The 14,098-nt window shown below is 38.7% G+C and overlaps 1 protein-coding gene and 1 pseudogene across 5 annotated transcripts in view; one reads left to right on the top strand and one right to left on the bottom strand.

Moving 5' to 3' along the window:
* Positions 1 to 14,098, top strand: part of AP4S1 (adaptor related protein complex 4 subunit sigma 1) — a 50,655-nt gene that overhangs the window by 24,032 nt on the left and 12,525 nt on the right. For all 5 annotated transcript variants that reach the window (XM_025919768.2, XM_086709998.1, XM_086709997.1 and 2 more), the window contains exons 2-4: positions 6,558 to 6,760; positions 9,942 to 10,028; positions 10,873 to 10,941. In XM_025919768.2, coding sequence (XP_025775553.1) covers positions 6,623 to 6,760; positions 9,942 to 10,028; positions 10,873 to 10,941 — 294 coding nt within the window. In that variant the 5' untranslated portion in view covers positions 6,558 to 6,622. The remainder of the gene's footprint in view (positions 1 to 6,557; positions 6,761 to 9,941; positions 10,029 to 10,872; positions 10,942 to 14,098) is intronic.
* Positions 12,677 to 13,532, bottom strand: LOC112855036 (ubiquitin-ribosomal protein eS31 fusion protein pseudogene; annotated as a pseudogene).

The raw sequence follows: 14,098 nt of genomic DNA, 5'->3' as shown, positions 1-14,098 counted from the left end.
CTCAAAAATAAATAAAAATTAAAAAATAAAAAAAAATAAAAAACTGTCAAGGTCATCAAAAACCTGAAAAACTGTCAGCACCAAGAGAACTCTAAGGAGACATGAAGATTAAATATAATGTGGTATCCTAGATAGGGTCCTGGAGCAGAAAAAGGGCATTTGGTAAAAAATAAGGAAATGTGAATAAAGTATAGACTTCAGTTAATAATCATGTACTGTATTGCTATTCATTAATTGTAACATAAGATGTTAACAATAAGGGAAATGGGGTATGGGTATATGGGAACTCTGTACTGTCTTTGCAATTTTTTCTATAAATCTAAAACTGCTCTAAATATATGAATTTAAAAAAACAGTGTCCCACAACTAGCATTTTTCCTCAAAATTTCATTGCAACAGTTTTCAAATATACTACAAAGTTGAAAGAATTGCACAGTGAATTTGTGTATGTTCACCACCAAGATTCTACCATTAACATTTTACTATGTTACTTTATCATGTATCTAACCATCTATTATTTCTCTATCCATCCATTAATTTATCTTAGTTTTTTGGTGCATTTCAAAGTAAACTATAGATATCAATATACTTCTCCCAAATACATGAATATCATTAACTAAAGTATTAGTTTATTTTTATGTAAAATTTATATAAAATACATGAATTTTTAAAATGTTTTTTTAATTTTTGAGAGAGTGAGAGACAGAGCACAAGAGAGGGAGGGGCAGAGAGAGGGAGACACAGAATCCAAAGCAGGCTCCAGGCTCTGAGATATCAGCACAGAGCCCCAGGCAGGGCTCAAACCCATGAACTGTGAGATCATGACCTGAGCTGAAGTCAGGGGCTTAGCCAACTGAGCAACCTAGGCACCACTAAATTCATGAATCTTTAATGTACATTTGGTACATCCATATATCTTGTGTAACCCAAATACCTCACAACTACATTTTTTATAAAATGTCATAGAAATCACTAGAGTACAATACATACAGTACGGGTAGGTGTTGTTTGGTAAACTTCGTATATATTTGAATCAGATATATATGTACCTGTATGCTGGGTCACAATGTAAAATACATCTCTTACTGTCACAATGAAAAAGTGAAATCACTGGTCTTGTAGGGCAGCTCAGCATGTAATGAAATAATGATTATACAGGATGAAAAGTTTTATAAGATACAGTAATGAGTTCAAGGAGAAAATAGCCAGCTCTTTATGGTTAGAAAGAGGGGACTGGGGGACACCTGGGTGGCTCAGTCGGTTAAACATCTGACTCTTGATTTCGGCTCAGTCGTGATCTCACATGTTTGTGGGTTTGAGCCCTGTGTCACACTCCCCACCAAGAGTGGGGAACTTGCTTGGGATTTTCTCTCTCTCTCTCTCTCTCTCTCTCTCTGTCTCTCTCTCTCCCTCTCTCCCCCTCCCTCCCCTGTGCTCACTAGCGCATGCACACACACTCTCTCTCTCAAAATAAATGAATATACTTGAAAAAAAAAAAAAAGAAAGAGGGGATTGGGATAACCAGGAAAGGCTTCACTGAAGAAAAAAGGTGATATATTATCATAATAACATTTGCTAACACCTATATAGCACCTAACTGGCAAACACTGTTTTAAGAACATCACATATACTGGGGCGCCTGGGTGGCTCAGTGGGTTAAGTGTCCAACTCTTGATTTTGGTTCAGGTCATGATCCCAGGGTAGTGGGCTCCATGCTGGGCACGGAGCCTGCTTGGGATTCTCTCTCTTCCTCTGCCCCTCCTCCATTCACTCTCCCCCTCCCTCTCTCTCTCAAAATAAAACAAACTTAAAAAAATGTAAAAATAAAATAAAATGTTAATGTTTAAGAAAAAAAAACATATATATATATATATATATATATATATATATATATATGTACACACACACACACACAAACTCCTCTAATCCTCACAACCCAGAAAGTACTATTGTTATTCCAATTGTACCATGGACTGAGTACTAAAAGATTAGTAACTTGCCCAGGATCACAAAACTAACTGTGAAGCCCCAATGCATACATTTTTACTCTTGTGCTGTATGAGGACTTTATGTTTTCCTGGTGGAAATTTGCTTCTTAACTTGAAGGATTTTATTTCAATCACTTTTATGGGGGCAAGATTGTTTTTGTCTAATATTATGTGTGTGTGTGTGTGTGTGTGTGTGTGTGTGTGTGTGTGTGTGTACTAGAATAATCTGGAGCTAGAAAGGATATTAGCCATCATCAAATACCACTTTCATTTCTAGAAACTTCATACTCTACCATTTTCATGCACTGTCATAGTTTGATATTTCCCAAATTGTGCAGCAGCATTAGAGAAATTGACTTGATTGTTCCCAGAGCTACCTAAAGTTGATGCTTATTTAGTTTAAATGAACACTAATGACACTAATACACTGAGCAAGGCATAGAGGCAATGTGATAAAGAGAGCATTATATTCTAAGTCAGGATACCCGAATTCAGGACTTCACTCTACATCTCAGATTATCAGTTTTCCCATCTGCAAAATGAAGGGAGTGCACATTGGGGAAGACAGATGTGAGGTGCATATGTTGCCACACCCTGCTTCCTAACCCACAACTGACATTACTAATCATTCAAGGCATCTTTGAACCTGAACAGTTCCAGAATCCTTCCCAACATGGTGCTCAAAGCAGCTGATACAGTTAGTCACAGTTGGCACCCAAGTTGAAATCTATTTGTCATCTTTGGATAGGACAGTTTGTAAAGACTCTTCCAGTTCTAACTCCCAGACTACACCATCAGAAATATGACAGTAATGCCCAATTCAGTATGTATTTCAATCTTTCCAGTCTGTCTTTTCTGTAGGCATTAAGTTTCCATCATATGGGGTCTTGGGACATTGATCTGCTCATATTCTACTACGACTCTACCAGCCTCCCTCATCTTGGCCTTTAGGCATCCTAGCACCCTTTGCAGAATGCTTTCCCCAATGAAATTTCCCTTCTTCATTCGTCCTTGATTCACACAGGCTCTTGGGCATGGAATCCCCTAACTTCTGGCAATCAAACATCTTCCCCAGCTTTGTGTGTTGCTGAATGCAGAGTTTTATAAACACAGGAAGTTCATACCTGCTCCCTGGCCACTCCCAGCACTTGTCTAAGCATATTCTTTCCTTACTGCCCTACCTGAGTTTCATAATTATTTGACTTCCCTCCTCCCTGATGATGAGTAACCAGGATAGTTGCTTAAAGCATTCATCTTCTGTTCTCAAACATGTACTTGTCTCTGAGTCTCCACATTGTATATTTCGGCATTGTGTATTTTATAATAGAGTTTATAGTTTTGCTTGGCCACTATTACCACTGTGTAATCCTACAGTTATAAATTGTGTAATTGTTTATGAGCATGCAGGAAAAAAAAAAAGATGATGTATTCGAATCTTTAGATGCCTTCAGCTACTATTTTCAAGACTTGCATCCTAATGACTGTCAATTCAACACGCCCTTGTTTGCCATCCTTGCTCTTGAAGTCAGTGGGAAGGAATGCTGTGCTTGTTAAGGTAGAAACCAAGTTGATCTGTTGGTGTATCATCTCAATGTGATCATTTTACATCTCATTTTACCACTTAATGCAACCAAGACATTTAGAGGCAAAGGTTTGGCCATGAGTACCTTTGTGACAATATTTTATTTTCTTCTACCTGGCAGCTGGAATCCAGAGTCTAGGACTGTAATTTCTAACTTTTGTGAAGATTGTTTTAAATTTTTTTAATGTTTCTTTATTTTTGAGATAGACAGAGCGTGAGCTGGGAAGGGGCAGAGAGAAAGACACAGAATCCAAAGCAGGCTCCAAGCCCTGAGCTGTCAGCACAGAGCCCGATGCAGGGTTTGAACCCACAAACTGTGAGATCATGACCTGAGCCGAAGTTGGACGCTTAACCGGCAGAGCCACCCAGATGCCCTGAAGATTGTTTTAAACTTTGCTAACTTTGCTAAAAGGGACTAAAAGAATGGGTGATAACTTAATTTACTAGTTGCTGGCCATAATTTACTGGCAGTAATTTGTGAGAAGAAAAGCAGCCCTTAATACCAAATGACTAAACAGAGTATGTTGCAATCCCACCTACAGTAGTGAGCCTATCTTCCTGGAAAAGGGAGTGAATGACCACAGCCCTTCCCCCCCACTGGCACAGCTGCCATGTCCCCAGCTGGGTCTAGATAACATCCTGTTCTGCACCCTGAATGAACACAGTAGCCCAGGCTTTGCCAGACTGGGCCTGGCTCTTTCTAGCTCTTAATGTTTGGAATTGTTGTGAGATAACCACCTGTCTGATAGGGTTCAGGAAATGAGATGAACTGGGAGGGCAAAAAATAACACAAAACTTAGTCTAAGAATTATCCCATAATCTGTTGCAACTTTCTCTGTAGAATTATTCCAAACTTTACAAGTTCATTTAAGAACTATTATTAACCTTGGTCTTTTGCACTGTATTTTCAAGGATATTCCAAAATGTGAATATGATACTGGCAGGTGAGTCAGTGAGGTAGTTCTGATACTCATAATGAAAGAAGCACTGGCCAGTTGGCTGAGCGTCCGACTTTGGCTCAGGTCATGATCTCACAGTTTGTGGGTTCAAACCCAGCGTCAGGCTCTGTGCTGACAGCTTAGAGCCTGGAGCCTGCCTTGGATTCTCTGTCTCCCTCTTTCTCTGCTCCTCCCCTGCTTGCGCTCTGGTCTCTCTCTTGAAAATAAATAAACATTAAAACAAGAAAGAAAGAGAGAGAGGGAGGGAGGGAGGGAAGAAAAGAAGAGAAAGGAGCACTAGTCATTGTCAATATTGTGCTCTTTTGCACTGATCATTTCAAAATACAGAATAAGTATAGGAAGAACAAGCACGAGATTCAATACACCTGAGTTAGAAATAAAACTGCAAGCATGGACCCTTGAGTGATAAGGACAAGTTAGCAGGTGTCAGGGATCTGTGCATGAGCTTGACCTCTGAGCTGCACCTCATTTCTGACCCAAAGTAATATAGAGACTATGGGTGTTTAACATCCCTAAACTTCAATTTGCTTGGCCTTAGAATGGGGATAACACAAGTACCTGACTCAGATAATTGTGAGAATAAAGAAAATATGTAAATTGCTTGATGTAGGACCTTACATAGGACTTGTTAGAGGCCTTATGGGGGGACTTTGGCAAAGAATGGAGATTACTACTATGGCTTCCAACACTGAGGAAAGAAAAGTTCACTCTAGATCTTGTCTCCACTGTCCATAAAATAAAGTTCACATTCCTTAGTGTGACTTCTAAAGCCAACTTTATTTTATGCGAGCAGCTCAATTTCCTGCAACTATTATGCTTGCCCCCTGAACTACATCTGCAGTGAACTTTACAAAGCTACCCCTGTTTTCTCTGCCCCACAGTCCCTCATTCTTCAAGATCTTGCTTAAATGCCCCTTCCCTGGGAAGCCATTTCCAACTCTCCCATAATGTTCCCTATCCCTCCCTTCTGTGTACCATAGAAGTATACCTGTCCCCATCACAACTCATCTCCTTGTACTGCTATTACTTGTTTACCTACCTGGGACCTTTGCTAGGGGTAAAGATCAGAAGATCAGAAATCACTACTTCTTAATTTTCCATCAGACAGAACTTTATAGTTCTAGTACAAGTACCCTCCACTCTGCCTTTCATGTGCTGAATTTTTGCTCAAGCAATGAGAAATTGCTTATATTCTTCATATCCTTTTGAATATTAGCAGAAGCTGAAGAAAAATAGCCTGGCTGTGTCCTTATAACCTCAACACAGTCGGTAGGATGAAGAAAATCAGACCACAAGTTAGACCTATGTCAACTCTTAACTTGTCCTCTCAGGATGGCTCCAAGTCTGAATCTCCCAAGAAACACATTTCCAGGCAGTACTGGAATACAGAAAGTAGGGGATGGCATTCACTCAGGTCTTATATCAGTGCCATACTCAGCAGGGAGCAGTTCTATCCATTTTGGGAAATCTCCATAATTTTCAACTTCTGAACTTTTTAAGACCTTTCTGCATTTTTACGTGTGTATGACTTGAGTGGTGTGATCAATGTTTCTGTAAATATTTACTGTTTTTCTATTTCACTTAATGCCAGCAGTTTTGTACTTTAATAAAATGTTCTATTCCCTCTCTCTCTGCCCCTCTTCTGCTTGTGCCCTGTCTCTCTCTCTCAAAAGTAAATAAACATGTTTAAAAAATTTTAAAAATGTTCTAAACATTGCAAAAAAAAATCACTGCTTCTTCCTCTTTGTAATCTCTTAGTACTTGACACATAGTTGGCGCCAAAAAAAAAAAAAAAATGATGAATCAAATGAACAAATAGGAGTAGGACGACTGTGGAGACTCAAAATTATGTTTTGGAAGATAGCTAATGAAAATGTATGTTACGTATTAAAACCTCATTTAATTAATAGAAGTAAAGATCAGTATTATCAGATCACATTTTATTTACTTCTGCTTCATATGTAGAACACATTTAATACTATTCTTTGAGGACTGATCTCACCTTTTCGTTGTTCTTTCATCCCTCAGGTTCTAGTTTCAGATACCCCTTGACATAACTTTTGAACTATCCGGAAAAATACTGGCCAGGAAAAATGATAAAATTTTTCCTCATGGTAAATAAACAAGGGCAGACCCGACTTTCTAAATACTATGAACATGTGGAGATTAATAAGCGTACACTTCTGGAAACGGAAGTCATAAGGAGCTGTCTCTCCCGATCCAATGAGCAAGTAAGTTTCTGATTCTCTCTTTTATCTCTGTATTCAACTTGTCAACGGCAGGTCTGTTATTACTGAGTCTCGAGGGCCATCGTTTTCTTTGAACTACATTCTTTCCATAGCTATTAGGGAAAATAACAAATGAAGTGACATGAAGATTGAAGCATAGCTCTCTTTATATCCCCTTAAGGAAAATACAAACAAGGAGAACCAGGAAACATCTTGAGTTCTTATTTAGGCCAGTATATTTGTCTCAATGCACTGTGGAAGTGGCAGCTCAAATTTATTCCAGCTAATAGACATATCTTCTTTTTTTTGTTCATATGAATTTAGCCCTTACAACTCTCAGGAGTGCCTCTAGCAGGTGGCTTTCTTTAAGCCAAGGGATGAAGGTCAGATGATTGGTATAGAGGTGAGCACTCGAGACAGACTTGGTGCCAGAGGATGACAATATGATCCTCACGTGAAGTGTAATTTTTTTTCTGCTTATCGTTTTTATAAACTTAACACCAATGTAATACGAGAACTAGTGACTTAAAAACAAAACAAATTTGGGGTGCCTGGGTGGCTCAGTTGGTTAAGTGTCTGATTTCAGTTCAGGTCATGATCTCACGGTTCATGGATTAAGCCCCTCGTCAGGCTCTGTGCTGACAGCTCAAAGCCTGGAGCCTCCTTCGGATTCTGTGTCTCCCATTCTCTCTGTCCCTCCCCTACTCGCACTCTGTCTCCTCTCTCTCTCTCAAAATAAATAAATAAATAAATAAATAAATAAATAAATAAATAAACAAACTTTAAAAAATAAAATAAAAAAACAACAAATTTGATTGGAACTTGTGTTATGATGTAGATGGAGTAAGTGGAAGTTAAAAATTAATAGAAAATAGTAAATCTATCCATTCTGTCAAAATTGAGGTTAAATAAAATCATTAAAATAATAACGAATAGGAATTTTAAAAACTGAGTTCATTTTTACAAAGAAGTTTAATTGGATAATTACTGAATCCAGGTCCTAAACTTTGAGTCCACTGAAAATCACTGAACAAAGTGCAGCAAAATCAGAAAGCTTGTTTAAATCGCCCATTAATTTTGCCACTTTTCCATTTCACAGCATATGTAGAAAGGCTGCCTGTGGGAACCCCTGCTAAGTCTTAAAATATTAAGGTCCATCTGTGCTCAGAAGTTACATGTTGGAACTGTGTTTCCCTTGGCTTCTAAATTGATTTTCCAGTCTCAACATCTCAGAGTCCTCTTTGAATTACCACTTTGGCCTGCCATGGCACACACCGTCTCATTTAGTTGTCTAAAGGGAACAGAAACTATTAAAGGGCCGTGTTAATAGCCACATACTTTAAGTAAACATAAACAAACTCCGGAAGCATTCCTGTTGAATCTTTCTGCAGAATGCAGGCGCTGCACAATTTCAGGCACTATTTTCACTGATAGGTTACCCTTGGAAATACATGCTTTGGAATGAATATACTGTTACATAATTTTGAAGCATTCTAAATTATTTTAGATTTTAAAAGGAACTCCCTGGGCTTTGGGATAATTAGGCACTGAAGTAACACAATCTCAGCTTAGTTTTTATGTTATCCACAAAGGTACTTCGTTGTTTTGTTGTTGTTGCTGTTGTTTTGTCTTTTTGTTGTTGTTGTTGTTGTTGTATGTCAGAAACTCCTGAGAGGCTTTGAAAAATGTTCTTTAGTTCTTTCAACAAGGATGTATTTCCTTGAAAGATCCAACTGAGCAGAAATCACACTGGCTCTACAGTGAACAAAAGCTGCAGAACGGTCCTGTACTTCTTTTATCATAATTTTATTTCTTTTTTTTTAATTTGAGAGAGAAAGAGAAAGGGGGAGGGACAGAGAGAGAGAGAGAGAGAGAGAGAGAGAGAGAGAGAGAATCTCAAGCAGGCTCCATGTTCAGCGCACAGCCCGACATGGGGCTTGATCCCACAACCCTCGGATCATGACCTGAGCTGAATTCAAAAGTCAGATGCTCAACTGACTGGGCCACCCAGGTGCCCCTATCCTAATTTTAAATAAGAGCCTCAAATGCCTCCATTTTAGATTCTCAAATGACTTTCCTATGGAAGAAATTTCACAATTAAAACTTACCACTTCATCTCCAGGTACACCAAGAGCAATTCGGGCACCAAAAGCGATTATGCCAGTGCAAAAAGCCATACAGTTCATGTTCAATCACATTTGGTCAACCACCCAACAGTCCAAAGAAAGGGCAACAATGTGCTGTTAGCCTGCTGTCCAATTTCTATCTACCCAGTGTACCCTTTGTACAATGGATGTAGGAGAGAGATGAATGGGGAGGGAGTTGTTTTATCCACAAGTCAGTGGTGGTAAACTAGTTATTAACTCCTAGGAAGCAATGTTTACAATGGGAGATTTTGACTATCATCTGCCCCACAAAAGCCAAGATTTTAAATAATTTATAAAAGAGTCTACATTGATTCTTTTCATGGGTCTAGAAAAAAGAAATCAAGATTTTTCTTGATACATACATGTATGTATGCCGCATATATTTGGCTGTTCACTGGCTATTAAATAGGACAAAACTAAATCTCTGCTTCCAAAAGAGCCTAGCGGAAATGGAAAGAAGAAAATCTTTGTCATGTTGGCTTATTTTCATGTTGGGGGCAGTCTGGTACCTTTGCCTGCTGACTTCCACACAGAGCAAAGCAAAGGAATGAGAAGGAGTTCAGGGGGAACCCATGTCGATGCTCAGAGCCTTTTTTTCTAGACCCCTTCTCTGCCTCCCGCTAGAGATGCTTCCATAGTCCCCTGAATATTGTGAAGAGGCAACCAACAAAGATTGTTTAACATTTTTAAATTGTAGATTTCTAGGAATGTGTTGACCCAATACTGAAATCAGAACCTAGAAATTATGCATGCCATTTTGAAGAAATACTTGTTGTCAGGGCACCTGGATGGCTCAGTCATTTGAGCGTCCGACTTCAGCTCAGGTCATGATCTCGCGGTTTGTGGGTTCAAGTCCTGAGTCAGGCTCTGTGCTGACAGCTCAGAGCCTGGAGCCTGCTTCGGATTCTGTGTCTCCCTCTCTCTCTGCCCCTCCCCTGCTCATGCTCTGACTCTGTCTCTCAAAAATGAATAAACATTTAAAAAATTAAAAATACTTGTCAACTATAGCAATTAATATCTAATTGTGTTTTTTCTAGTGCTCTTTCATTGAATTCAAGGATTTTAAGCTGATTTATCGACAGTATGCAGCTCTCTTCATTGTGGTTGGAGTTAATGACACTGAGGTAAGATAAGAGAGGAGCCTATGGAAAATGCAAGAAAACTAAGAATAATAGTCTGATTTTTATTCCTCCGTAAATTGATATATTCCTCCCTACTTGCCTACCTAAGAATTATCTTGACTCTTGAAGGATCTTGGTTTCTGTCAAGGTTAGGGAAAGCTGTGCGGAAAAGAAATACCTGGGATTTTTCTTGGATTAGATGAGTAGCTTGTGGGGAAGCACAAAACCACAGAATGCCTTCCTCAACCCTAAGCAATACCAATGTCTTACCGTGTTCTTTGTGGCACACTGGGGCAGCTTAGACATGTGTACAGGCCAGTCAGTTGTAGCGTTAAATATAGGCTCATATACAAGAAGCCAGAGCAAATGATAAATATGGTTGTGTTGTGATTGAATTTCCTCCGATTTAGTTCACCTTTCCAGAAATGTCAGTCCCAGATCAACAGTACCTGTGGCTATTGAATCCTTGAAAAACTGTTTAAGATCTAAAATACTTGGAAATCTCAAGTTGATTATTTTTTTATGTGTGAACCAAACCTTGAGGTAGTTTCCCCATCTTCACAAACAGAAAAGTAGTGGCATGAAGATCCTAAAAAACTGCTTCAGCCGCTTGATGACGAGGTCAGGGAGTAGTGCTCAAAACCCTAAACACTAGACTCGGCCTGGTTTCAGTCCAGCTAAACTCATTATGAACTTAAAATCTTAGAGGTTAAGATTTTTGACATTTCCCCTACCGATAAGCGTCTTTCCAATAAGTGAGTCATAGAACCATTCTGAATATTTGTCAGTGTCCAATTTCCACATGAGCTATACTAAACCTAATTGTACCCTTCCTTTTTTATTTTAGAATGAGATGGCAATTTATGAATTCATCCATAACTTTGTGGAAGTTTTAGATGAATACTTCAGCCGCGTGGTAAGTCTAAAAACTAAAAAAATGGTTTTTGTCTTCAGCCCAACTTCCCAGAAATAGGTCTATATCAAGAACACATGTTAATATAGAACTTCAATGTGCAAAAGTTAAAACTCAAATGAGGCCACATTTTCTTTACCTTTCCTTCTGGCTCATCAAAGTGTTACAAACCTATGTGTGCCTTAGATCTTTATAAAGACTTAGTTCTGCAAGACTGAGAACCTCTTATGTCTTTCTTTTAATTAAGAGACTTTGCTATTTAATTTATTCTCCCTCTCTCTTTTTTTATTTTGCTTTCCCTCCTAAGGCACCAGGACCCTTTTTAGTTTAGGAATCATTTCTATCCAAACCCTTGCTTTGATGGTCAAAACCAACTCCCCTTAAGGAACACATGAGTTCCTTCCCCAAAACCCCTTTTTAAAAAAATGAAATGAAAACAAAACAAAACCCCAGCTGTATTGAAATATAATTTACATACCCCAAAACTCACCCATTTAAAGCATGCAGGCCTTTTTGGGCACCTGGCTGGCTCAGTAGGTAGAGCGTGTGACTCTTGATCTCGAGGTTTTGAGTTTGAGCCCCACGTTGGGTGTAGACATTACTTAGAAATAAAATCTTAAAAAATAAATTAAGTAAAATAAAGTTTATAGGTTTTAGTATTTACACGAGTTGTGCAACCACCACACAGTCAATTTTAGAATATTTCCTAACCCCAAATAAACACCATACCTATTAGCATTTCCTTCCCAGTGATCCCCCTCCACCTGCTCCAGGTCTACTTTCTATCTCTATAGGTTTGCCTGTTCTAGACGTTTCATGTAAATGGAATTGTATAATATGTAGTCTTTTGTGACTGGCTTTTTTTACTTAACATAATGTTTTCAAGATTCATCCATGTTGTAGCAGGTATCAGTACTTCTTTCCTTTTTATTGCCAATTAATATTCTGCTATATGGATATACCACATATTATTTATTTATTCATTAGTTGATGTATATGTGGGTTATTGATACTTTTTGGCTCTTATGAATAATGCAGCTTTGAACATTTGTGTAAATATTTTTGTGTGGCATCATAGTTTTAGTCTACCTAGGAGTGGGATTGCTAGGTGATGTGATAATTCCATGTTTAACATTTTGACGCACTGCCAAACTGTTTTCCAAAGTGGCCGCATGATTTAAATTCTCTTTAACAGTGGTTGAGGGTTCTAATTTCTCCATGTTCTTACCAAAGTTTGTTATTATCTTTTTGATTATAGCCATCCTAGTGGGTATGAAGTGGTATAGAGGCCAATCAATGGTGGTTTTGATTTGCATTTGACTACTGGACAACAAACATTGAGGAGCTTTTCATGTGTTTATTGGCCATTTGTATATCTTCTTTGGAGAAAAAGTCTTCAAATCCTTTGCCCATTTTTCACTTGCACTATTTGTCTTTTTATTGTTGAGTTGTAAGAGTTCTTTCTATATTCAGAATACAAATCTCTTTGAGTGAATTGATTGAATACAAAAACAAGTCTATTTGATTGAACTAACTTGAGTACCTATCAGATATAATTTAAAAATATTTTCTCCCCTTCACTGGCTTTCTTTTCACTTTCTTGATAGTGTTCTTTGAATTACAATAATTTTTAATTTTGATGAAGTTCAATTAATTTTTCTTTTGTTGCTTATGTTTTTGGTGTTATGTCTAAAAAGGCTTTGGAGCACCTGGGTGGCTCAGTTGGTTCAGTGTCTGACTCTTGATTTCACCTCAGGTCATGATCTCACAGTTCCCTAATGTCATGAAGATGTACTCCTGTGTCTTTTATTAACCCATACACAATTTCTTGTCTTCAGGTTTGTTGAAGCAATAAGTCAGGCAACATTTGCCACCATAATGTCTGTCAAAGTGGCTAGCACCATTCATCTGAAGAGCACTCCTGACAAAGGGACTGATTTTGACATTCTCATCCAACTTACAGTATTTCAGGATGGCCAGTTTAACCTTTCTCTTATGCTTATTCTTCTTGGAAGTGGTGTTTAGACTTCTTCCTTTTCTTAGCACCACACAAAGTCTCAACACAAGATGAAGAGTGGGCTCCTTTTGTAGTTGTAGTCAGAGTATATCCATCTTCTGGTTGCTTCCAGCAAAGATCAGTCTCTAATGACCAGGAATTCCTTCCTTATCCTGAATCTTGGCCTTCACATTTTCTGTTGTATTTGAGGGTTCAGCCTCAAGAGTGATGATCTTCTCCATAAGGGTTTTCACGAAAATCTGCATCCTGGTGGTGGTTCCAGATGGCAGATTGGAAAAGCTTGAGTAATTTTTGTATATGCTATGAAGTGGGGTCTAACTTCATTCTTTTGTATGTGGCTATCCAATTTTCCCAACACCATTGGTTGAAAAGACTGTTCTCCACCACCCTCTTAGTGAATTGTCTTGCACCCTTGTTAAAAATCAGTTGACCACAAGTGTAAGGAATTACTGAGGCACTTGGGTGGCTCAGTCTTTTGAGCATCTTAGTTTGATTTCAGCTAAGGTCATGATCTCATGGTTCCTGAGATCAAGGCCTGAGTTGGGCTCTGTGCTGACAGTGTGGAGCCTGCTTGGGATTCTCTCTCTCCCTCTCTCTCTCTGCCCCTCCCCTGCTCATATTCTCTCTCTCTCTCTCTCTCTCTCTCTCTCTCAAAATAAATAAACATTTTCTTAAATTTTTTTTAATGTTTATTTATTTTTGAGACAGAGAAAGACAGAGCATGAATGGGGGAGGGTCAGAGAGAGAGGGAGACACAGAATCCGAAGCAGGCTCCAGGCTCTGAGCTGTCAGCACAGAGCCCGACGCGGAGCTTGAACTCACAGACCGCAAGATCATGACCTGAGCCGAAGTCGGATGCTTAACCGACTGAGCCACCCAGGCGCCCTGATAAACATTTTTAACCAAAGAGCACATGTTAAAAAAAAATAAAGAATCAGTGAAGGTGTTTTACTCTGCTCCCATAGGCCTTCCTGAGCCTTAGTTAGATATTCTTGAGAGGTAGTAGTGGCACAAGCTGAGTTTTCAAAGTTGTTATGTTTCTTTCATTTTGCTTTAAAAATTTTTTTTAATGTTTATTTATTTTTGAGAGAGAGAGACAGAGCATGAGCATGAGCAGGGGAGGAGCACAGATAAAGAGGGAGA

Source organism: Puma concolor, chromosome B3, assembly GCF_028749965.1.
Source record: "Puma concolor isolate L17-30 chromosome B3, mPumCon1.1.hap2, whole genome shotgun sequence".
Classification (NCBI taxonomy): Eukaryota; Metazoa; Chordata; class Mammalia; order Carnivora; family Felidae; genus Puma; species Puma concolor.
The sequence above is the reverse complement of the archived record's forward strand: the minus strand, read 5'-3'. Positions and strand labels throughout refer to the sequence as shown.